Here is a 24686-nt window from a genome sequence, read left to right on the forward strand (position 1 = left end):
TTTTGTGTACTTACAATTCCTTGTGTTTGTCTTCAGCCAGGATTTGGTCATTTGGTTTAAGAGAATACCTATAACACAGAAATAAAAATATACTGGTCATATAAACATACAAGTAGATTTGCCTCAGAGATATCTGATGGTACCAATACAGAGTCAGCCAACCCCTACACCAAACAAGCACTACTACAAAAATACCTCGATGTATTGCACTTCCCTTATTGCACCTTGTAAATACTGTGTTTTTCACACAATGAAGCTCTGTGGCAACCCTCCGTGAGGCAAGTCTATTGGTACCATTTTTCTAACAGCATTTGTTCACTTTGTGTCTCTGTGTCACATTTTCTCACAATATTTCATAGTTTTTCATTATTATATTTACTATAGCAATCTGTGATCTCTCTCCCTCTCCAAGGGCCTGCCTATTCCCTGAGACACAACAATATTGAATTTAGGCCAATTAACAACACTAAAATGGACTCTAGGTGTTCAAGTGAAAGGAAGAGTCACATATCTCTCACTTTAAAATTAAAAGCTAGAAATGATTAAGCTGAGGAGAGCAAGCCAAAAGCTATACCTCTTGTGTCAAACCGTTTGCTGAGTTGTGAATGCAAAGGAAAAATGCTTGAAGGAAATTTAAAGTGCTACTCCAGTGAACACACAAAGGATAAGAAAGTGAATTAGCCTATTGCTGATATGTACTTTTAGAAGTCTGGATAGATCAACATTCTTGTAAGCCAAAACATTCCCTTAAGTCAAAGCCTTATTCAGAGCAAGGCCCTAACTCTCTTCAATTCTATGAAGGCTGAAAGGTGAAGAAGAAGCAGTAGAAAAGTCTGAAGACAGCAGGTTTGTTTATGAAATTTAAGGAAACAAACCATCTCTATAACATAAAAGTGCAAGGTGAAACAGCCAGTGCTGATGTAGAAGCTGGAATGTTATTTAAAGATTTAGCTAAGATCATTAATGAAAGTGGCTGCATTAAACAACAGATCTTCAATGTAGATCGAACAGCCTTCTTTGGAATAAGATGCCATCTTTGCAGATTATATCAAATGAGAATAAAAAATAGCTAGGAAGGAGAAGTCAGTACTTGGCTTCAAAGCTTCAAAGGAGAGGCTGACTTTCTTCTTAGGTGCTAATGCAGCTGGTGACTTTCAGTTGCAGGCAGTCCTCACTGGCCATTCTGAAAATCCTAGGGTCCTTCAGAATTATGTTGGATCTACTCTCCCTGTGCTCCATAAATGGAACAACAAAGCTTGGATGACAGCACATATGCTTACAACATGGTTTACTGAACATTTTAGACCCACTATTGAGACCTACTGCTCAGCAAAAAAGATTCTCTTAAAGCTATGACTGCTCACTGACAGTACACCTGATCACCCCAGAGCTCTTATGGGGATGTACAAGATTAATGTTGCTTTTATGTCTACTAACACAATATCCATTGTGCAGCCCACAGGTCAAGGAGTCATTTTGACCTTCTAGTCTTTAAGAAACATTTCATAAGGCTAGAGCTGGCAAAGGTAGTGATTCCTCTAATGGACCTGTGCAAAGTTAAGTTGAAAACTTTTTGGAAAGAATCTACCATTCTAGACGCCATTAAGATCATTTGAGATTCATGGGAGGAGGTCAAAATATCAAAATTAACAGGTTTGAAAGAAGCTGATTCCAATCCTCATGCATGACTCTAAGCAGTTCAAGACTTCAGTGGAGGAAATAACTGAAGATGTGGTGGCAATAGCAAGGGAACTAGAATTGGAAGTGGAGCTGAGGATGTGACTGAATTGCTGCAATCTCATGATAAAACTTTTAACATATGAGGAGCTGCTTCTCATGATGAATAAAGAAAGCAGTTTCTTGAGATGGAATGGTGAAGATGCTGCAAAGACTGTTGAAATGATTTAGAATCTTTTGTAAACTTAAGTTGATAAAGCAGCAGCAGAGTTTGAGAGGACTGATTCCACTTTTTTTTTTTTTGAGAGGGCATCTCTCATATTTATTGATCAAATGGTTGTTAACAACAATAAAATTCTGTATAGGGGAGTCAATGCTCAATGCACAATCATTAATCCACCCCAAGCCTAATTCTCGTCAGTCTCCAATCTTCTGAAGCATAACGAACAAGTTCTTACATGGTGAACAAATTCTTACATAGTGAATAAGTTCTTACATGGTGAACAGTACAAAGGCAGTCGTCACAAAAACTTCCGGTTTTGATCACTCATTATGAACTATAAACAATCAGGTCAAATATGAATATTCGTTTGATTTTTATACTTGATTTATATGTGAATCCCACATTTCTCCCTTTATTATTATTATTTTTTTTTTAAATAAAATGCTGAAGTGGTAGGTAGATGCAAGATAAAGGTAGAAAACATAGTTTAGTGTTGTCAGAGAGCAAATGTAGATGATCAGGTGTGTGCCTGTAGACTATGTGTTAATCCAAGCTAGACAAGGGCATTAAAACATCCACGGATGCAGAAGATTTCTCTCAAAACAGGGGGGGTGAGATTCTAAGCCTCACCTCTGTTGATCCCTAATTTCTCACCTGATGGTCCCCCTGCAACTGTGCCTGTCTTAGGTTGTTCCTCCCTTGAGAAATCTTACCCGTCTCTGGCTAACCAGTCATCTTCCGGGGCCATACAGGGAAATGTAAAGTTGGTAACTGAGAGAGAAGCCATATTGTTTGAAATGATTCCACTTTTGAAAGAAGTTCTACTGTACATAAAATGCCATCAAACAGCACTGCCTGCTATACAGAAATCATTCATTAAAGGAAGAGTTCATTGGTGTGGCAAAACAAACTTCATTGCTGCCTTATGTGACAAAATTCCACAGCCACCCCAACCTTCAGCAATCATCACCCTGATCAATCAGTAGCCATCAATATCTTAGCAAGACCAGCAGAATGATTACAACTTGCTGAAAGCTGAGCTGATGGTTAATTAGCACTTTTACCAATAAAGCGTTTTTTTTTTAAGGTATGCATATTGTTCTTTTAGACATAATGCTACTGCACACTTAACAGACTACACACAGCATAAACATGAATTTTATATGTGCTAGGAAACCAAAAAATTAACTTGCTTTCTTTATTGTGATACTTGCTTTATTGCAGTAGTCTGGAACCAAACCTGCAGTATTTCAGAGGTATGCCTATACATTGTTATAGGTCTCTGTCTTAGTTGATAAAAAATTTTTAAATGCCCAAGTTCTTTACTATTCTAGCAGTCACTTCCAAAGAACCACCCCAAGAATTGAAGGGAAATTAACTTGACCATGCTTTGAAAACACAAGGTATCTTCAGTATTCTTCTTTGTTATCAGCTGCAATGTTACATTCACTTAGCAGTTAAAAATTCAAGAAAATACTTCAAGTGTTTAAGAGTTCACAAAACAATATACAGTTATTCATTCTTTAAATACATAGTAAACACCTGTGCACAAGACCACATACTAGATAGTGTGACAGAGGAGGAAAGTACATTTGGAGCTCTTTAATCATTTACTAGCTTTATGACACAGGCAATTATTTCATCTCTTAAAGCCTCAGTTTCCCTTTTCATAAATAGAGGCTACTATAAATATAAGAATAGGGATCGTTCAAATTAATGTATATTTCTACTGCTGAGGGTAAACAGACTTTATGAGAAACAAAGAAATAAATAAAATTAGACAGCAATTCCCAGGTCTTCAATTTCCACCTGTATTCAGCTCTTTCCTAAAATTAATGTGCCTGACAAACACCAAGTGGAGAGGTCAAGTAAATTCTCCTTTCTTGCCTTCCCTTTCACAATAGAAAGAACAGCATACCTCCCACCCATCATCAATGGAACTGTACTGCACTGCCTTGGGGGTAAAAACTTCTGAAGTGCTAAACAAAGAATGATTCATAATACTTTGTCTGCAAAAGTTTCTTTAATTAAAGTACCATGAATTGAGAGGATTCAAGATGGCAGCGTGAGAGGTGAGACAGAGAACTCCTCCCAAAACCACATATAGTATGAAAGTATAGTTAATACAACTAATCCTAAAACAGGAAAGAAGGGGGCACCAGACTGCATACACCTGGAGAACAGAGCAGACCTCATGAAACAGGATGACATACCAAAGCCTTGATGCAGTGAAACCCAAGCCCTTCCCCCACCCCAGCTCACCAGCGGGAGGAAGAGAAACAGAGAGGGGATGGGGTGGAAACCTAGAACTGCTGAACACCCAGCCCTGGAGATCTGCTTTGGAGCACAAACCTACATTGTGTGATGCTCTGGAGGTTGGTGGTGTTGGGGAGCTGGGACAAGCAGAGTGCTTGAGAGACTGAAATTCCAGCTGTTGTGGAGGATGGGGATCCATATCCAGCTGCTTGGGGTTAAAAGGAAAGGCGGGTGGTCTGAGATGCTTCCTAGCAGAGAGAGGGCTGCTGAAGGGGCAGGGTTTGCACGGAGCTTGCTGCACAGGAAAAGGGATACGTGGACAAGGAAGTCCAGGTGCGCTCTGCCCAACAGGTTGGGAACTTTGAGGATCTTCAGGCGCTCCATCGCCCTGGCTGGCTACTCAGCTCCAAGGGCCTCCACTGTGAAATGCAGCCTGCTGCGCCATCCTCCTGGCCTGCCGGCTCCGGCTCACAAACCTGCAGTAACTGCTGGTGTCAGGCCAGCCAGAGAGAGGCCCTGCCAACAACAGCTAGAGAGGCAAGGCAAAGACAGAGGCTTACACCTGTGTCCTTGGCCCAATGGCTCTGACACAGGAGACAGACACTGTAGCTGGAAAACAGAATATGGCTTTTTCCTCCCACAAGGCACCAGCAGCACTCCCCTGCAACCCCCAACCTCACTCCAGGGGCTGAGCAGCTCCAGAGACTAGCTTCTGGGCACTACAGGGCACTACATAGAAATACGAAATGTCAAAGGAACCTGGTTCAGACCAAAATCTCACAAACCCCAGAAAAAGGGCCAAATGAAACTGAACTCAACAATCTTCCTGAGAGTTCAAAATAAAAATCATAAACATGCTCATGGAGGTACAGAAAAATATTCAAGAACTCAGGAATAGATTTAAGATAGAGATTCAATCATTAAGAAATTCCATATCTGAAATGAAACATACAATGGAGGGATTTAAAAGGAGATTAGAAGTAGTAGAAGAGATGGCAAATGGAATAGAAATTAGAAAATAGGAATACAAAGAAGCTGAGGTACAGAGAGTAAAAAGGATCTCTAAGAATGAAAGAATATTGAGAGAACTGTGTGAACAATCCAAACAGAAAAATCTTTCTATTATAAGGGTACCAGAAGAAAAAGAGAGAAAAAGGGATAGAAAGTGTCAGTGAGAAGGTAATTGGTGAAAAATTCCCCAATCCAGGGAAGGAGATAGTATCTCAGGCCATGGAGGTGCACAGATCTCCCAACACAAGGGACTCAAGGAAGACAACATCAAGACATATAATAATTAAAATGGCAGAGATCAAGGATAAAGACAGACCTTTAAAAGCAGCTAGAGAGAGAAAAAAGATCACATACAAAGAAAAACCTACCAGGCTATCATCAGATTTCACAACAGAAACTTTAAAGGCCAAAAGGGGACGGCATGATATACTTAATGCAATGAAAAAGAAGGGCCTCGAACCAAGAATACTCGACCCGGTAAGGTTATCATTTAAATTTGAAGCAGGGATTAAACAATTTTCAGATAAGCAACAGCTGAGAGAATCTGCCTCCCATAAATCACCTTTATAGTGTATTTTGGAGGGACTGCTATAGATGGAAGTATTCCTAAAACTAAATAGATGTCACCAAGGGAAAGAAAACCACAGCAAAGTAGAACAATTAATTACTAAGCAGAAGCAAAATCAAATCAACTACCCCCAAAGGCAATCAAGGGATAGACAGAGTACAGAATATGATACCTAACATATACAGAATGGAGGAGGAAGAAAAAGGAGGAAAAAAAAAAGAACCTCTAGGATGTGTTTGTAACAGCATACTAAGTGAGTTAAATTAGACTGTTAGATAGTAAGAGAATTACCCTTGAACCTTTGGTAACCACAAATCCAAAGCCTGCAATGGCAATAAGCACATACCTATTGATAATCACCCTAAATGTAAAAGGCCTAAATGCACCAATCAAAAGACACAGAGTCACTGAATGGATAAAAAACAAAACCCATCTATATGCTACCTACAAAAGACTCACTTTAAACCCAAAGACATACACAGACTGAAAGTAAAGGGATGGAAAAAGATATTTCATGCAACTAATAAGGAGAAAAAAGCAGGAGTTGCAGTACTTGTATGATACAAAATAGACTTCAAAACAAGGAAAGTCACAAGAGACAAATAAGGACATTACATAATGATAAAGGGGTAAGTCCAACAAGAGGATATAACTATTATAAATATCTATGCACCCAACACAGGATCACCAACATATGTGAAACAAATACTAACAGAATTAAAGGTGAAAATAGAATGCAACGCATTTATTTTAGCAGACTTCAACACACCACTCACTCAGAAGACAAACAACCAGACAGAAAATAAGTAAAGAGACAGAGGCACCAAACAACATATTAAAAGATATGGACCTAACGGACATCTACAGAACACTCCATCTAAAAGCAACAGGATACACACTCTTCTCAAGTGCACACGGAACATTTTCAAGAACAGATCATATACTAGGCCACAAAAAGAACCTCAGTAAATTTAAAAAGATTGAAATTGTACCAACCAGCCTCTCAGATCACAAAGGTATGAAACTAGAAATAAATTACACAAAGAAAACAAAAAAACCCACTAACACATGCAGGATTCACAACATGGTCCTAAATAATCAATGGATCAATGACCAAATGAAAACAGAGATCAAGCAATATATGGAGACAAATGACATAATTCAATGCCGCAAAAATCTGTGGGATGCAGCAAAGGCCGTGCTAAGAGGAAAGTATATTGCAATACAGGCCTACCTTAGGAAAGAAGAGCAATCCCAAATGAACAGTCTAAACTCACAATTAATGAAACTAGAACAGGAAGAATAAATTAGGCCCAAATTCAGTAGAAGAAGGGACATAATAAAGACTAGAGCAAAAATAAATAAAATTGAGAAGAATAAAACAAGAGAAAGAATCAATGAAAGCAGGAGCTGGTTCTTCAAGAAAATAAACAAAATGGGTAAATCCCTAGCCAGACTTATCAAGAAAAAAAGAGAATCACACCTAAACAGAATCAGAAATGAAAAAGGAAAAATCACTACGGACACCACAGAAATACAAAGAATTATTAGAGAATACTATGAAAAATCATATGCTAACAAACTGGATAACCTACAAGAAATGGACAAATTTCTAGAAAAATACAACCTTCCAAGGCAGACCAAGGAAGAAACAGAAAATCTGAATAGACCAATTACCAGCAAGGAAATTGAACTGGTAATCAAAAAACTACTTAAGAACAAAACCACTGGACTAGATCATTTCACTGCTGAATTTTATCAAATACTTAGTGAAGATCTAATACCCATTCTCCTTAAAGTTTTCCAAAAAGTAGAAGAGGAGGGAATACTGCCAAACTCATTCTATGAGGCCAACATTACTCTAATACCAAAATCAGGCAGACACCAACAAAAAAAGAAAATTACAGACCAATATCCCTGATGAACACAGATGAAAAAATACTCAACAAAATATTAGCAAACCAAATTAAAAAATACACCAAGAGGATCATACACCATGATCAAGTGGGATTCATCTCAGGGATGCAAGGATGGTACAACATTCGAAAATCCATCAACATGATTCACCACATCAACAAAAAGAAGGACAAAAACCACATGATCATCTCCATAGATGCTGAAAAAGCATTTGACAAAATTCAACATCCATTCATGATAAAAACTCTCAACAAAATGGGTATAGAGGGAAAGTACCTCAACATATTAAAGGCCATATATGACAAACCCACAGCCAACATCATACTTCACAGAGAGAAGCTGAAAGCTTTTCACCTAAGATCAGGAACAAGACAGGGATGCCCACTCTCCCCACTGTTATTCAACATAGTACTGGAGGTCCTAGCCACAGGATTCAGGCAAAACAAAGAAATACAAGGCATCCAGATTGGTAAAGAAGTCAAACTGTCACTATTTGCAGATGATATGATACTGTACATAAAAAACCCTAAAGACTCCACTCCAAAACTACTAGAACTAATATCTAAATTCAGCAAAGTTGCAGGATACAAAATTAACACACAGAAATCTTTTGCTTTCCTATACACTAACAATGAACTAATAGAAAGAGAGATCAGGAAAACAATTCCATTCACAATTGCATCAAAAAGAATAAAATACCTAGGAATAAACCTAACCAAGAAGTGAAAGACCTATACCCTGAAAACTATAAGACACTCTTAAGAGAAATTAAAGAGGACACTAACAAACAGAAACTCAGCCCATGCTCTTGGCTAAGAAGAATTAATATTGTCAAAATGGCTATCCTGCTTAAAGCAATCTACAGATACGGTGCAATCCCTACCAAAATACCAACAACATTCTTCAACGAACTGGAACAAATAGTTCAAAAATTCATATGGAACCACCAAAGACCGGAACAGCCAAAGCAATCCTGAGAAGGAAGAATAAAGTGGGGGGGATCTCACACCCCAACTTCAAGCTCTACTACAAAGCCACAGTAATCAAGACAATTTGGTACTGGCACAAGAACAGAGCCACAGACCAGTGGAAAAGGATAGAGAGTCCAGATATTAACCCAAACATATATGGTCAATTAATATATGATAAAGGAGCCACAGACATACAATGGGGAAATGACAGCCTCTTCAACAGCTGGTGTTGGCAAAACTGGACAGCTACATGTAAGAGAATGAACCTGAACCACTGTCTAACCGCATACACAAAAGTAAATTGGAACTGTATCAAAGACCTGAATGTAAGCCATGAAATCATAAAACTCTTAGAAGAAAACATAGGCAAAAATCTCTTGGACATTAACATGAGTGCCCTGTTCATGAACATATCTCCCTGGGCAAGGGAAACAAAAGCAAAAATGAACAAGTGGAACTATATCAAGCTGAAAAGCTTCTGTACAACAAAGGACACCATCAATATGACAAAAAGGCATCCTACAGTATGGGAGAATATATTCATAAAGGACAGATCTGATAAAGGGTTGACATATATAAAGAGCTCATGTACCTCAACAAACAAAAAGCAAATAATCCAATGAAAAAATGGGCACAGGGTCTGAAGAGACACTTCTCCAAAGAAGAAATTCAGATAGCCAACAGACACATGAAAAGATGCTCCACATCACTAATCATCAGAGAAGTGCAAATTAAGACCACAATGAGATATTACCTCCCACCAGTAAGGATCACCCCCATACAAAAGACAAACAACAACAAATGTTGGCGAGGTTGTGGAGAAAGGGGAACCCTCTTACACTGTTGGTGAGAATGTAAAATAGGTCAACCATTGTGGAAAGCAGTATGGAGGTTTCTCAAAAAACTCAAAATAGAAATACCATTTCACCCAGGAATTCCATTCCTAGGAATTTACCCTAAGAATGCAGTTTCCCAGTCTCAAAAAGACATATGCACCCCTATGTTTATCACAGCACTATTTACAATAACCAAGAAATGGAAGCAACCTAAGGGTCTGTCCATCAATAGGTAAATGGATAAAGAAGATGTGGTACATGTACACAATGGAGTATTATTTAGCCATAAGAAGAAAACAAATCCTACCACTTAAAACAACATGGATGGAGCTAGAGGGTATTGCTCAGTGAAACAAGTCAGGTGGAAAAAGACAAGTATCAAATGATTTCACTCATCTGTGGAGCATAAGAACAAAGAAAAAACTGAAGGAATAAAACAGCAGCAGACTCACAGAACCAAGAATGGACTAACAGTTACCAAAGGGAAAGGGACTGGGGAGGATGGGTGGGAAGGGAGGGATTAGGGGAGAAAAAAGGGGCATTACTTCTAGCAGACATAATGTTTTTGGGGGGGCACAGGGAGGGCTGTACAACACAGAGAAGACAAGTAGTGATTCTATAGCATCTTATACTGATGGACAGTGACTGTAATGGGGTCTGTAGGGGGGACTTGATGATGCGAGGAGTCTAGTAAACATAATGTTGCTCATGTAATTGTACATTAATGATACCAAAATTTTAAAAAAATTAAAAAGAAATACCAAAAAGCATTCTTCAATGAGCTAGAGCAAATAGTTCTAAAATTCATATGGAACCACAAAAGATCCCAAATAGCCAAAGCAATCCTGAAAAGGAGGAATAAAGCAGGGAGAATTATGCTCCCTGACTTCAATACAATGGGGAAATGACAGCCTCTTCAACAGCTGGTGTTGCCAAACTGGACAGCTACATGTAAGAGAATGAAACTGGATTACTGTCTAACCCCATACACAAAAGTAAACTCAAAATGGATCAAAGACCTGAGTGTAAGTCAAGAAATGATAAAACTCTTAGAAGAAAACATAGGCAAAAATCTCTTGAATATAAACATGAGCAACTTTTTCCTGAACGCTTCTCCTCAGGCAAGGGAAATCAAATAAAAAATGAACAAATAGGACTACATAATGCTAAAAAGCTTCTGTACAGCAAAGGACACTATCAGCAGAACAAAAAGGCATCCTACAGTATGGGAGAATATATTTGTAAATGATATATCTGACAAGGGGTTGACATCCAAAATATATAAAGAACTAATATGCCTCAACACCCAAAAAGCAAATAACCCTATTAAAAAATGGGTGGAGGATAAGAACAGACACTTGTCCAAAGAAGAAATTCAGATGGCCAGCAGACAGATGAAAAGATGTTCCACATTGCTAATTATCAGGGAAATGCCAATTAAAGCCACAATGAGATATCATCTCACGCCAGTTAAGATGGCCAACATAGAAAAGAATAGGAACAACAAACGCTGGCAAGGATGCAGAGAAAGGGGAACCCTCCTACACTGCTGGTGGGAATGTAAACTAGTTCAACCATTGTGGAAAGCAGTATGGAGGTTTCTCAAAAAACTCAAAATAGAAATACCATTTCACCCAGGAATTCCACTCCTAGGAATTTACCCTAAGAATGCAGTTTCCCAGTCTCGAAAAGACACGTGCACCCCTATGTTTATCACAGCACTATTTACAATAGCCAAGAAATTGAAGCAACCTAAGTTTCTGTCCATCAATAGGTAAATGGATAAAGAGGATGTGGTACATATACACAATGGAGTATTATTTAGCCATAAGAAGAAAACAAATCCTACCACTTGCAACAACATGGATGGAGCTAGACGGTATTATGCTCAGTGAAATAAGCCAGGTAGAGAAAGACAAGTACCAAATGATTTCACTCATCTGTGGAGCATAAGAACAAAGCAAAAACTGAAGGTACAAAACAGCAGCAGACTCACAGAACCCAAAAATGGACTAACAGTTACCAAACAGAAAGGGACTGGGTGGGGAGCAGGGGTATAGGAATGGAGGGAGAAGGGGAATAAGTGGCATTATGATTAGTACACATAATGTAGCGGTGTGGGGCACGGGGAAGGCAGTATAGCACAGAGAAGACATGCAGTGATTCTACAGCATCTTACCACACTGATGGACAGTGACTGTAATGGGATATGTGGTGGAAACTTGATTAAGGGGGAAATCTAGTAACCACAATGTTGCTCATGTAATTATATATTAATGACACCAAAATTTTAAAAAATACAGTAAGAAAATAAATAAATAAATAAATAAAGTACCATGAATTGACTACAGGAATTCCTGTTTTTACATTATTTCTATAAAGACTGAAGCTACAAATTATAAATGGGAAATTGTGATAGGATGTTCTATTTTCAGATATATTTATGCAATGAGGCTGAAGTTGATAACTTTCATTTAAAAAGTTTATCCTTTTCCATTCTATATTCATCATGAAAGAATGTATTTCTTTTCAGGAAGAATCCTATGAAGTAAAGCTAAGAGAGTTTCCAATAAGAAACAAGACAGACAGTGTCAACTTATTTCCTCCAGACAACAAATTTAAAACAAGGCTCCTTGCTTTCTATTTATCTATAGAGGATTAAATATCAGAGGATGGTTGTAATAGAAACACAAATCAAATCATTTACTTGAATTGAAAAGTGAAGCAGACTTCTTCCATCATGAAAGTAAATCAGATTGGTTTGACAATGAAAAACTGTTTTCCCAATAAGGTTCCAAGGCAGACAACAGCTCTAACCTGAATGAATGGCTTTGACTAAAGCATTTTTAAGGCACTCAAACACATTTTATCAAAAAAATATCCTTTTGACAGGTATATGGAAATTAACAATATTTAACTTTTCCCAACACCTCCTGAAATGTTAAGGTACCCATACACCTATAAGTAAACACTCATATATATAATTACCAGCTATTTTTGAGAGCCTCAATAAACCCTTTTTTGGTATACGTCCCAGAACTGTGTGTCTCTAATGACTTTAAAGCTGACAAGAAAGGTGATTTCTAATTCTTTGCTTCCAACAAAAATGTAGAAGGACCTAATCAAATTATCAGCTGATAAATAAAAATAATGTTTAATGATAGATAGTTTTAATGATAAATAGATATAAGTTCAAATAGTTGAGTGACACTGCTGAAAATAAACTGTTACCTTCCAATTAATTACATGAACAGACTTCTCAGCATGTACATCTCTAAAAGAAAAAAAGGGAAATAAAATTGATGTTGAACACTGTCTTACTGCAGCAATAAGTATCATTTATCTGCAGCAATAAGTATCATTTATCTGTAAGTGGTTAAAAAAAATTAAAGATCAGCTTCACCTATCTCATTAAAAGATGCATTTCCAATAATACTTTATTTCCTTTCTATTTAAAACAACATTTTAATATATTGTTTTACTAACTGTATGTTAATTATAATTTAATGGGTAGGAGATTTTTAAAAATTCAATTTACATACAGATTTTTGTTCCAGAGACATGATAGGATTAGCAATATGCATGAAAGACTTTAATGCATAAGATATATTGCCTTCATAATGTATGCACAATATATCACTTGCAAAATATAATTCATGCATAAAAATACATTACATAAGGATAAAATCTGGTGGGTAAAAGTATAATAGAAAGAAATAAAAATTTACACAGAAAGGAATATAAAATTTTTAAATGTCACAAAAAAAGCTTATTTATATTTTTATAAATGCATGATGTAGGTATCAAACCACTACTGTACTTAGAATCCACTGAAAGAATGACTCATTAGTTGTATTTAATGTTGCACTAAGAAATTATAAATATTAACTTAATGAGTAAGGAAGTTTATCAAAACATTTTTATGAAAGTAAGCTTGAAAGCAGTGGCTTTATATTATTAGCAAGTTGCTTGGTACATACAATAAGAACCCAGTCTGTTACTTTCCTTCCTTCTCTAGCTGGCTAGTGATAAATAAACATTTCTTGCCCTTAAGGATCTCATAATTCAGTAAACAAATCAGAATAAAAATAAGTGCTCATAGTGGGATAAGTGTTAAAATAAAGTTAAGTACAATGTATAATGTCCATTTTAAAGAGGGATGTTTCCTTCTCAAGAGAGTCAAAAAAGAGACAGCTTTTATCTCTTTCCCAGTTTTCTCTTCCTTCCCTACTTCATCTCTCTTCTTTACTCCTGCCCTATAAACAATCTTCCCTTTGAAAGTCTCCGGGTAAGAATTTGAAGGGAATAGTGAAGGAGGCCAGAAAAAAGGGTCCACAGAGGCAATATGCAGGTAAGGACAGGGTGGTTTTATATCACCAAAGGGAAAGTGTTCTCTAATTCACAGAGTACATCTCCAGATCTCAGTAATAAATCTGAGAGATCAATTTTGAACAATTCTACAGGCAAATTAATTCTCCAATACCAAACAAACTTCAAAGTGGTCACTCTTACAATAATATTGCCTTTTCTGATCTTCTTTTCCACTGCCCCAAACAGGTAACTTTCCATCAGATCTCAATAACATTTATTTTTATCTTTGCTATTTTTTACCAATTTAATCTTCCTTATTTCTTCCTTGACTCTTGCACACTGTTCCTTAGGAAACTGGCCTGTACATATATTACCCAGAGTTAGTCAAACAGCAAGATTTGAAGACCCAAGACTGTCCTCACTATTGACAACATATGCAAGTTCAGAGGGTTCCCAAAACCACACTAGGGTTCAATAATTCAGTAAAAGGACTCAGAGAACTCACTGAGAGCTACTACACTTGTGGTTGCAAATCACAAAAGGACCCAGGTCAATCAGCCAAGGGACAAGACACATAGGGCAGTGTGTCTGGAGGGTTGCAAACGCAAATTTGCCACTGTTTCCTCCCCATGGAGTTAGGATATGTTACTCTCTCAATATCAGTATGTGACAACACATGGCACATTGTTGATACATGACAATGTGGCAAGGAGTACTGCCAGCCAGAGAGGCTCACCCAAGCTTCAAGGTCCAGAATTTTTATTGGGGCTTTATTATGTAGGTAAGATTGATCAAATGATTGCCTAAGTGGTTTAACCCAGTCACCAGGTAGACTGATAACATATATGACCCAAAATCCTCACCCTACATCACATAATTGGTCATACTGTTGGGTGTGGCCAGCCCCTGTCCTAAACAAAAAGGCACTTTGATCAAGTATGATGTCAATTACCTCCCAGAAACCTAGGGCAAAAGCCAGATGTCTCTGGGCAAGCACAAACTCTTTACTACACATATATTATGTGTGTGTTTGTTTGTTTACATATGTCTATAAATATACTGATGTTAACATGTGTATATTTCTTTAACTTACCTCTAAATTGGCATTTTTCATAGAACTCTCCCTTTTAAACACCCACTTTACCCAATTTTAGTTAGGTTAATAACTAACTGAAATGCCATGCAAGTAACATATAGTTAGTAAATATCTATCTTGTTGCCTAAAAGAATACATTGATTTAGTTTGCAAATTAGATAAAAAGGTACTATTAGAGAGAGGTGATTTGTTTCTCCAAGCAACTTAAATACATTCCCAAAGTTCATAAGCTACAACTAAACTCTATTCATACATAATTACTTGTAAGGGAATAAAGACTTTACAAAACACCTTAAACATGTACACAAAAAAAATAGTACATACCTATAATTGTACAAATTATGTTATAAACTAAAAGTGGTGCTTCAAATTCATTTTGAAAAGTAGGCAAAGCATTTAGTTATAAATGTAAAGGTAAATATGCCAACAGGATCATAATCCTTACTAATAAATGGAGCTTTTTCTTATTAAAATGTATAATTAAATGTTTAAATGTAGGGTTATAATTATATATATGTCTTACTTTCATTTACATGTCCTATTCTGCCAACCTAACTGCTGTTGGCAGAACAGATGATATACAAGCTTTTTAATCTATCACATTAAATTTATTCTTTGAATATTCAATGTTTTAAATTAATAAACTTCAAGGGGAAAATTCAACTTAGTAGACCTCAACTTTCTACCATGTCTTTTTATCCAGAATGATACTAAATATAGCCTGTTTTTTAGTTGGGGTTTGTTTCCTCAAGACATGATTAGATAGATGTTCTGCTCTTATGTCCATTGCTGAGATTCAAACATGAATATAGTCCCTGAAAAGCCAGAAAAAGCAAAATGGATAGTAGTAATTCTCAACTTTTTTTGCTTGAATTTACTGGTGGGAAAAATACATACTCTCCACCCCTCAGAAGATGAGGAAGAAAGAGCACACAGGTAAGGGCCCTCTTAATCCAACTCAAGCCTCCACAAAAAGGAACTCTTGAGTGAGTGAAAGAGCATTAGACTGAACATCTAAGGCATCTCTGTTATTATCCTGATTCTGCCATCAGTTAGCTTTTCAAAGTGGGCAAGCCAATTATTTTTCTATGGAGCATGAAACTACCTATGTCAGAGGATTGCTATGTTGATCAAATAAGATAATACATGAAAAGTGTCCAGCTCATCATTTAACACATAGTAAATACTCATCCCTCCCCACTTTTCTGGAAAGCTTCCTCTATAAAATGACTAATTCAATTAGCACAAAAAGTGTGGGAGCAGGAAAGGGGAAGCAATTTAAAGTGTTCACATGTTTTGAAACAATTGCATGACTAGAAATTTCCATTAAAGAAACATCAAAGTTATGTACAAGAATGTCAATTAAAGGATTACTTATGGAAAAGTAAAATTGTAGACAATTACACCATCCAAAAAGTACCAGACTATATCAACATATTACATACAAACAAGGGGAAATGATTTAGTCTTAACTTTAAGAAAAACAGAAGATGGCAATATAATCCCAAAAAGAAACAGAAAAAATATATATCAAAATATTATATAGCATTATGGGTGATTTTTATTTTCTTTGTGCTTTTTCAAATGTAAATAATAAGCATATTGTTGGAAATTAGAAAAAAATACATTAAAAACAAGTAATATATAACACTTAAGGATGTGGTTATTGATATTTATCTGCATGTAGTTCTCACTTAAACTTTTCAATGAACAGTAAGCCTCCAAAAATCAGTTCAAAACTTTTACATAAATTTACAGTATTTACAAAAATTTTACATAAGTTTAAGTATTTTTATTGTATAAATATAGACAACAACAGGTATCAAGTAGCTAGGAAGAAGGAGAGAGGGAGGAAAGGGAATGGAGAGAAGAAGGGATGAGGGGAAGACAAAGTAGGGGAGAAGGAAAAGTAGGAGAAAAGTAGGAAAGGAGGGTACTTTCCTTCAATCTTGTCTGAGTTGTCAAAGTAAGACACACTTGAAGCAAAAAAAAGAATAAAATCCAGTAATGGGATTTCCACCTGGGCAAAGGGGAAATGGTATTGTTATTCAGATTTATAATTAAATATCAGAACACATAAATATTAATACATTACAGATGACTATTAAAATATGCCAGAACAGCAGTAGCATAAAACTAACAGTAATAAAACAAAAGTTGGGCCTTTTCTAAGAGACTGAAACAAATATTATTTACTCAAATGTGCTCTTTCCCTGAAGATTAGCATAACAGACTTTCAGACTTAGAAAGCTCCTTGAAGAGACTGTTAAGTTCAGAAACAGTCCAGTCATAAATGAAATGTCCAACACAATGTTAGACAGAAAGTTAATGCCAAGCTATGACTTGCTACATTAGATGAAAATAAAATATTCCATAAACACTTGCAACTAAGATTTCCCTCTAAGAATTAAAGTAGAATTTCAAGAAATCTACAAATATTACCACATAGTTCAAAGGATCCTAAGAGTAGCAACCAGTTTTGTAGAACCGGTAAAATCAACCAGATGGACATTGTGGGTATGGTGAAATTTTAAACAATTTAACATGTTTAATTAACTCTAGCAATTAAAAACTAAAGGTTGGTTAAAACATATTAGAAAGAAAGAAAAGGGAGGTCAAAAGTGTTAATGACTATCACAATATTTGGAGGAAAGCTGAAATTTAAGAGGCTTATAAAGAGATTAAGAATAAACCACAAGGTTAAGGTTAGAATGAAAATAAAAGCACAAAGTTATAATGTTTATGAAAATAATTTTTTAAATTCTTATTAGTAAACTAGATGAGAATTAAAGCTCAATAACAGAAAGCTGAAGGGAAAAGAATTAAAATAAATTTAAACCTAAACAAATATAACTATACTCTTTGTACTCTTAAATTTTTCTTTACTTAGGCCTTTTATTTTAAAAATCATTGACAGTTATTCAAAATGACTAGCTACATATTTTCATTGAAGGAAATTTTTTAAATTTGGTATTTGTAAAATGCCACTGCTTGGTTCTTGGGCCACATCAACAAAACTGGACCACTTTATATCATACCCTCCATTTACTTCTAAATGGTTTAATCTGGCTTCTTGTCCTATCTTCCACTGTGATTTACCTAGCTGAGGTCATCACTGAAATCATACTGTCAAATTCAGTGGACTTTTGTAGGATTTATGCTACTAGAAATCTGTTACATCTGATATTATTAGCCACCCTGTCAGACACACTCACTATACTTCATGAGACCCTACCTAACTTCTACTAAAAGCTCACTATTTCTTCCTCATCTCCTTCCATAATTCTGCTTCATCTACCCACCCATTAAATGTTCTTAGAACCCTCTTCTTTTACTTTCTACCTGTTCTCTAGAAGGATCATTATTGGTTGCTTTAAATACCCACCTATATAATGCTGCTGCTGATGTCAGCAATAACAGCTAATATTTACTGAATGGCATTGTATCAAAGTACAATTAATTATAATATGTATTTATCACACATCGCTCCAGCCATGAATCATCTACCCACCAGAACATAAATCAAACTTTTTCCTAAGTATGCCCACCTAGATATCACATATTCATCTCATTCATGAACAAAATTGAACTGTCTCTCTGCCTCCTCTAAAATGTTGTTCTCCCATACTCCCTAACTCAGTTGTAAATTCCACCATCTACTCAGTCACCAAAACTAAAAGTTGGAATGTCATCCCTGACTCCTCTGCCCTCTTCATTAACCAATCATTAAGTCTTAACCTTTACAACACTAAAATCTTATTGAACTTTCTCCCAACCATTCTTTTCTAACTGTATTGATGAGGTCATCATCTCTTATAACAGGTCTATCGCTATAGTGTCATCTAATTTGCCTCTTCAAATTCACTGCTCTGCTGCAGACAGTTATTTAAATCGTATATCCAACCAGTTATCCTTCACCTTAAACTCCAAGTTTTCTCCATTGCCAGTAACAAGGACGTGAGAGACATCCAAGCATCTTAGTAGCCAATACTATCAGCTAACATGAGGCAAATGCATAAATTATCTCAATCTTCACAATATTACTATTACAATCTTCCTATTTTTTATTTCCAAATTTTATCCATGAGGAAACTGACCTTACATAGATTTAGAAACATAACTAAGGTCGTATAACTAAGTGGCTCCAGAGCACACTCTTAATCTGTATAACACAATAATCAAGTGAGCTCTTTCTACATTTGCCTCCTCAATTAGACTACTGGATGCTTAAAGGCAAAAAACTTATTGTATCCCCAATATCTGCCGACCAAACAAAATGCTGACCAAAAAGCAAGTGCTCCAAAAAGTTTGTACTGAGCAGAAATGAACTGTTAAAAACAAATCCATGTTGAGGCAAACTTTAGGAATACCATTTCTTCAATATTCAAAGTCCGGTCTGAACAACAAAGAACCCCCAGGGAGCACCATCTTACAGTATTTGGGGCAAAATGAAGGCTTTATAAATAAGTCTGTGTTCATTTAGTTTCTGTAATGTAGATCTTATTTGAGCAACTCATGACCAATCACTTAATAAGTGAAATGATAGAAAGAATCAGAATCGAATATCAGAATATTTCAAAATCTAAGAATCTAGAATTCCAATAGAAAGAATCAGCACAGCCAAAACAAATCTTTCTTTTAAGGCAGGTCACAAGATAACCGAGTTAAAAGAAAATATTCAAAATTTCCAAATACCAAGAAAATCTAGAAAATGTTATTGAAAAAATATTCTACTCACAATAACTAGTTTATTTTTAAAATACATAGAATAAACCTAACAAAAAATATACACCTATGAAGAAAACTCAAATTTTGTGAAAGACCTAAGCTGCACTAATCACATGACTATTTAAATTCTACAAACTTAAAATTTTTAAATTGAATTCACCTCACTTCCATTCAACATACATCAAATGTTTAAAGTTAAATGTAACGACTGGTTACCATACTGGCAGCACACATTTCTATCATCACAGAGAGTTCTACTGGACAGCATTACTGTAGATATAATAACTTATCATAGATTTCATCTTTAATTTAATCAACTACCACATGGTTTGAATTTTTCCAAAAAATTTTTATTTTTATAATTTTTTATGCTAAATTTAGCAATGATCACTACCATAGGATGTTTGTCTAAAAACAGTAACCATTTTGTAACTATTTTTAATGTACTTAGAAACTTAGAACCTATGTTATTGAAATATATAAAAGAATATACAAAATAAATGGAGAAATATATGTACAGATAGAAAACCTCATATGGTAAAGATCTCATTTTTCCAAATTAATCCATGAATTCCAATAATACAATTCTAAAAAAAATCCCAGAAGGAATTTTGTAGAACTTGACAAGCTCAATCTAAAATTTATGTACAAAAAAAGAGCCAAGAATAACTAAGAAAATTCTTGAATTAGAACAAAGTATAGGGACTTGCCCCCTCAGACGTTGAGACTTATTGTAAAGCTTTAGTAATAAACTAAAGATAGGGCTGCATTAGGTTCAAGGACAAACAGACCAGCAGAAGAGAATTGGAAACCTAAAAACCAAGCTATAGACAAAAATCAACATTACTGATGAGTGAATAAAGATTGGACTACTCACAATACAGTGATATAATATTTGATTCCCCATAAGGATAAAAATTTTAAACTGGATTCCTACCTCACATCATATATAAAAATCAATTTAGGTAAATTGAACCAACTTAGATTTAAATATACAAAGCATAATGTTAAAATCTGTAGAAGAAAATATTGCAAAATAGCTTTCTGAAGAATTAACTACACAAGTGTCAGAGCATTTCACACTTACATGTAAAACAAAACAATTACATCTTTTAACCTTACATATGAGGGTCAGTTGACATTCCAAATACTATTTCACTTTCAAACTTAACCATTCATTTATAGAAGTAATCCATCTTGATTTATATGATTCAGTTTGAAATTTTTGGCATTGAATAATCAGCACAGGAGTTTATGACCAAATCTTATTACTTTGAGTATTTTTGGAGTAAACATCACATAATATCTTCCATGCAGGCTTAAACAAAACTCACCTAAGGTTTGTATAATTATATTATTAAAGATTTAGATCTATGAGAAAACATGTATTTCCTCAACTATTCTAACTTTCCTTCTTAAAACAGAGCATTTTCATTTCTAATCATGATTTTTATTTTCCAGTTATCATTTCATTAACTCTCTCATTCCTCTTATTTCTGTGGTATTTATATTGTGTCAAGGAAAATTAAGGCAAGCCTGTCTTCTCTATTCCCTCACTCCCTTTCCATCCCTACTAATACATGTGTCTTCCTTTTCTCTCCATAATTACATCACCACTCCTCTGGAAGTATTTACAGGTTCCACATTTCCTCCACCCTTCACACCCACAGTGTCTCTTAATGTACTAGAAAAAACTGTTTTCAATAGTCAACTTCCTGCCACAAGTGTTCCTACTTATTTTCAGTTGTTATATTTTGGCAAATTGGACTCATCAAAACTGACTAACTTAATTCTGCTTTTCTTTCAACTAGGTAAAGATCCTAAATTTTTCTTATTTCAGGGAAAAACTAGTTTTACAATCTTCAAATAAACAATAGGATATTCTAGAAGAAATTAATGTTTGAATATCAAATAATTACCTAATTGATATTTCTTAATCATGGCAATGCCTGTTCTATTCTGAAAACAAGTCAATTGCAGGCAGCACTCCAACCTCCCAATACAAGAAGTGCATTGTTTGGAAAACTTCATCAAGAAAAAATTGCTGTCTTTAAATCTCTCATAAAGGATTTGTTAATCTACTCTAATACACTAATAAAACTAAATATTAACAATTTTTGGAGCAAATTACACACATTTTTCTCACCTACATTATACCTATACTTCAAAGAAAATAAAATTTCATTAAGTTCTAGACTTTTACATATCTACCATAATTTATACCAAAAAACATCTGAGTATGTAATTGAGTTTTTCATTTTCAAATTAATACTTCCACAGTAAGGTAACAACAAAAAAGGAATACATATTTTACAGTTAAAATAAATGTACATTTTGGTCATTAACAAATTTCTTAAGCTCTAAGTTATTTATGAGGACATACTTACCTCATAAACTTGTCATAAGACTAAACTGATACCATAAAAAGCACAACTAATACATGCTAAATAGTAATAATAATAATTTTCTCTTTATTCTTAAGTTTTCAGATGAATTCTCCATGGCCCTATTTTAGATTCAACTCTTGGTGGTACACCAGTCCAATTTGCAAAGATCACTAGTATATGATGGTTCTTGTTCTTAAAAAATCTGCTCTGAAAAGCTTGACAAACATACCATGTGAAAAATAGATCTAAAGATAAAAGAAGAAAGTATCAATTCCCTTATTAACTTTAAACACTACACTTAAATTTCACTTTAAAAGAGACTTCACATTAAAAAAAAAAAATTTGTCAGACACTATTTACCAATTACCTAACATGTCCTCAGCACTATGCTGAGTCACATGGCAGAAGAACAATGCAGTTCCTTTGCACCAAAAACTAAGATACTTTCTCTAATTGTCTTTCTCTCCAGCAATGTTTATTAGTACTGCATGCAAGGCTTCTACTATTGATATTCAATTATAAACCCAGTTCAAAAGAGAGCTACCTTTCAAGTAAGAGATTAGAAAGCAGAAATAAGTAAATGAGAGCCAAGGAAGTCTAAGGAAATTGTAAATTAAGGGAAAAAAATTTTATTTTAAACACTGCTTTCAGAAATGATAAATTAAGATCATAACATGTTATATCAATTGTTAAATACTTGAAAGAATTAGGCCAGCCAACAATTAACAAAAGATTTTAACAAAAGGAAAATAAGATAATCATTTATTTATCTAGCAATTGCTCTGAGGTAGAAACCAGGCTCCCTCACTTTGAATCCCAAAATCTGGCATGCAGTTATTATTATTAGCTTGTACAATATGTTTTAATTATCAGTAACTTAATGATTTTATTGAGAAATAAAGGCAGTATGGAGTAGCAGAAGAGGAAACAAATAAGAGTCAGGAGATACAGATTACATCTCAGGCTTGCACTGCTAATTATAATCATGGGCAAAACTTCTCTGAGACTGCTCCTATGTTATAAAATGACTAAACATGATTAAATTATCTTCAACTTCCAGACCACCTCAAAAATTCTATAAGTCTACAGTTATGTATTTCCTGCTACAGTACATATAATAATGGAACACACACACAGCCCTTGGACTTCCACTTAAATATGGCAGAAAGATTATCTACTCTTCCTTCCAAGGCTGTTAAAATAATAAAGACACCAAAAAAAAAAAAAAAAAGTAAACATCTACAGGATCAAAAAGAATGGTAATATAAGCATTAATGGTCAAGAGGTTTCCACAAATTTTTAGAAAAAGGAGAGTGGATGAGGAACTTGATAGAGCTTTCTCTAATTATAATAACTTAAGCTCTAAGTTATTCTTTATGAGGATATATTTACCTCATAAACTTGTCATAAGACTAAACTGATACTATAAAAAGCACAACTAATACATGCTAAATAGTAATAGTAATAATTTTCTCTTTATTCTTAAGTTTTCAGATGATTTCTCCATGGCCCTATTTTAGATTCAAGATATTTTAGAAACTGAAATCTCAATTGCAACTGAAAGAGGCTACATATGATAAGCAAGCCTAGTCCACCAAGAGAAGCCCAAAATTCCAGAGCAAATGGGTAAGGCATGGAGCTAAAAGTAGGGGAACTGACTTAACATCTCACGAAAACAACTCACAACTCCTAAAGTAAATTAGAAGTTGGGCAAAGTAGGCAAAACAGGGGAAATAGGAGAGACAGAAGAAACTGCCTACTTAATTAAGGTACCACTAGCCCCTTTTCCTGGCCAGTTTTAAGCAGTCAGGCTTATACCTTCAGCAAGGAAATTGGAGGACCTTTCTGTAAAGAAACTAAACAGAACTCAGAAAACAGACTTCCACATACTAATATGAGGGGTCATTCCCCCCCAAAATAAGCTTTTAGCATAATCAAGCCATAGTAAAGTCCCACCAGTAAAACACCCAACCCATACATACCAACTTTCTAATGAGGTTTTTGAATGTGGGGTATGGGGTATGTGGGGGGGCGGGGGGGGTGGCTGTGTGTTTGAAAAAAAATTTTTTCTCTATTGATTAGTGCTCTTTAGCTATGTAAAAAACTCACCCAAAACTTGGTCAACACTCATTACCCCACACTTTTGGAGGATCTGAAATCCAAGTGACTTAACTGACTTGATTTTTGCTCAAGCTCTCTCAGGAGGTTGCAGTAAGGAGTCAGTCAGAGCTGCAGGACTCAACAGAAGATGGAGAATCCATTTAACAGCTCACATACATGACCGTAAGTCTCATTTCCTCACCATCTATAGGCCACAAGGCCTCCTATGTCCAGCCTCTTGGATCTGTCCATATTGTCTCTGAATATTCTCAAGACATGGCAACTAGCTTCCCCCAGGTGTAGTCAAAATGAAAGAGAGAAAGATAGCACAAACGAGTGAGAGGTCACCCACAATGGAAGCCACAGTCTTCTACAACCGAATCACTAAAGCAGAATACAATCACTACTGCCATATGTCACTGGTTACATAGATCAGCCCTGGTGTAATATGGGAGGGGACTACTCAAGAGAATACCAGGAGGAGGTATTGATCATTGGGAAGCTGGCTGTCACAGTCTGCCCTCTGGTCCCCAGATCCCTGCATCCTGTTTTCACAACCATGTGTAGTACCCTCCCACAGTATACTTATTTGGTCTGTATGACCA

At 35.5% G+C, this 24686-nt stretch overlaps 1 protein-coding gene across 4 annotated transcripts in view; it reads right to left on the reverse strand.

The window, feature by feature from the left end:
• The window catches only part of ADK (adenosine kinase), a 606631-nt gene that overhangs the window by 518883 nt on the left and 63062 nt on the right, over positions 1-24686 (reverse strand). For all 4 annotated transcript variants that reach the window (XM_037013272.2, XM_037013270.2, XM_037013268.2 and 1 more), the window contains exon 3: positions 15-68. In XM_037013272.2, coding sequence (XP_036869167.1) covers positions 15-68 — 54 coding nt within the window. The remainder of the gene's footprint in view (positions 1-14; positions 69-24686) is intronic.

The sequence above is a fragment of the Manis javanica genome, chromosome 7 (assembly GCF_040802235.1).
Source record: "Manis javanica isolate MJ-LG chromosome 7, MJ_LKY, whole genome shotgun sequence".
NCBI lineage: Eukaryota > Metazoa > Chordata > Mammalia > Pholidota > Manidae > Manis > Manis javanica.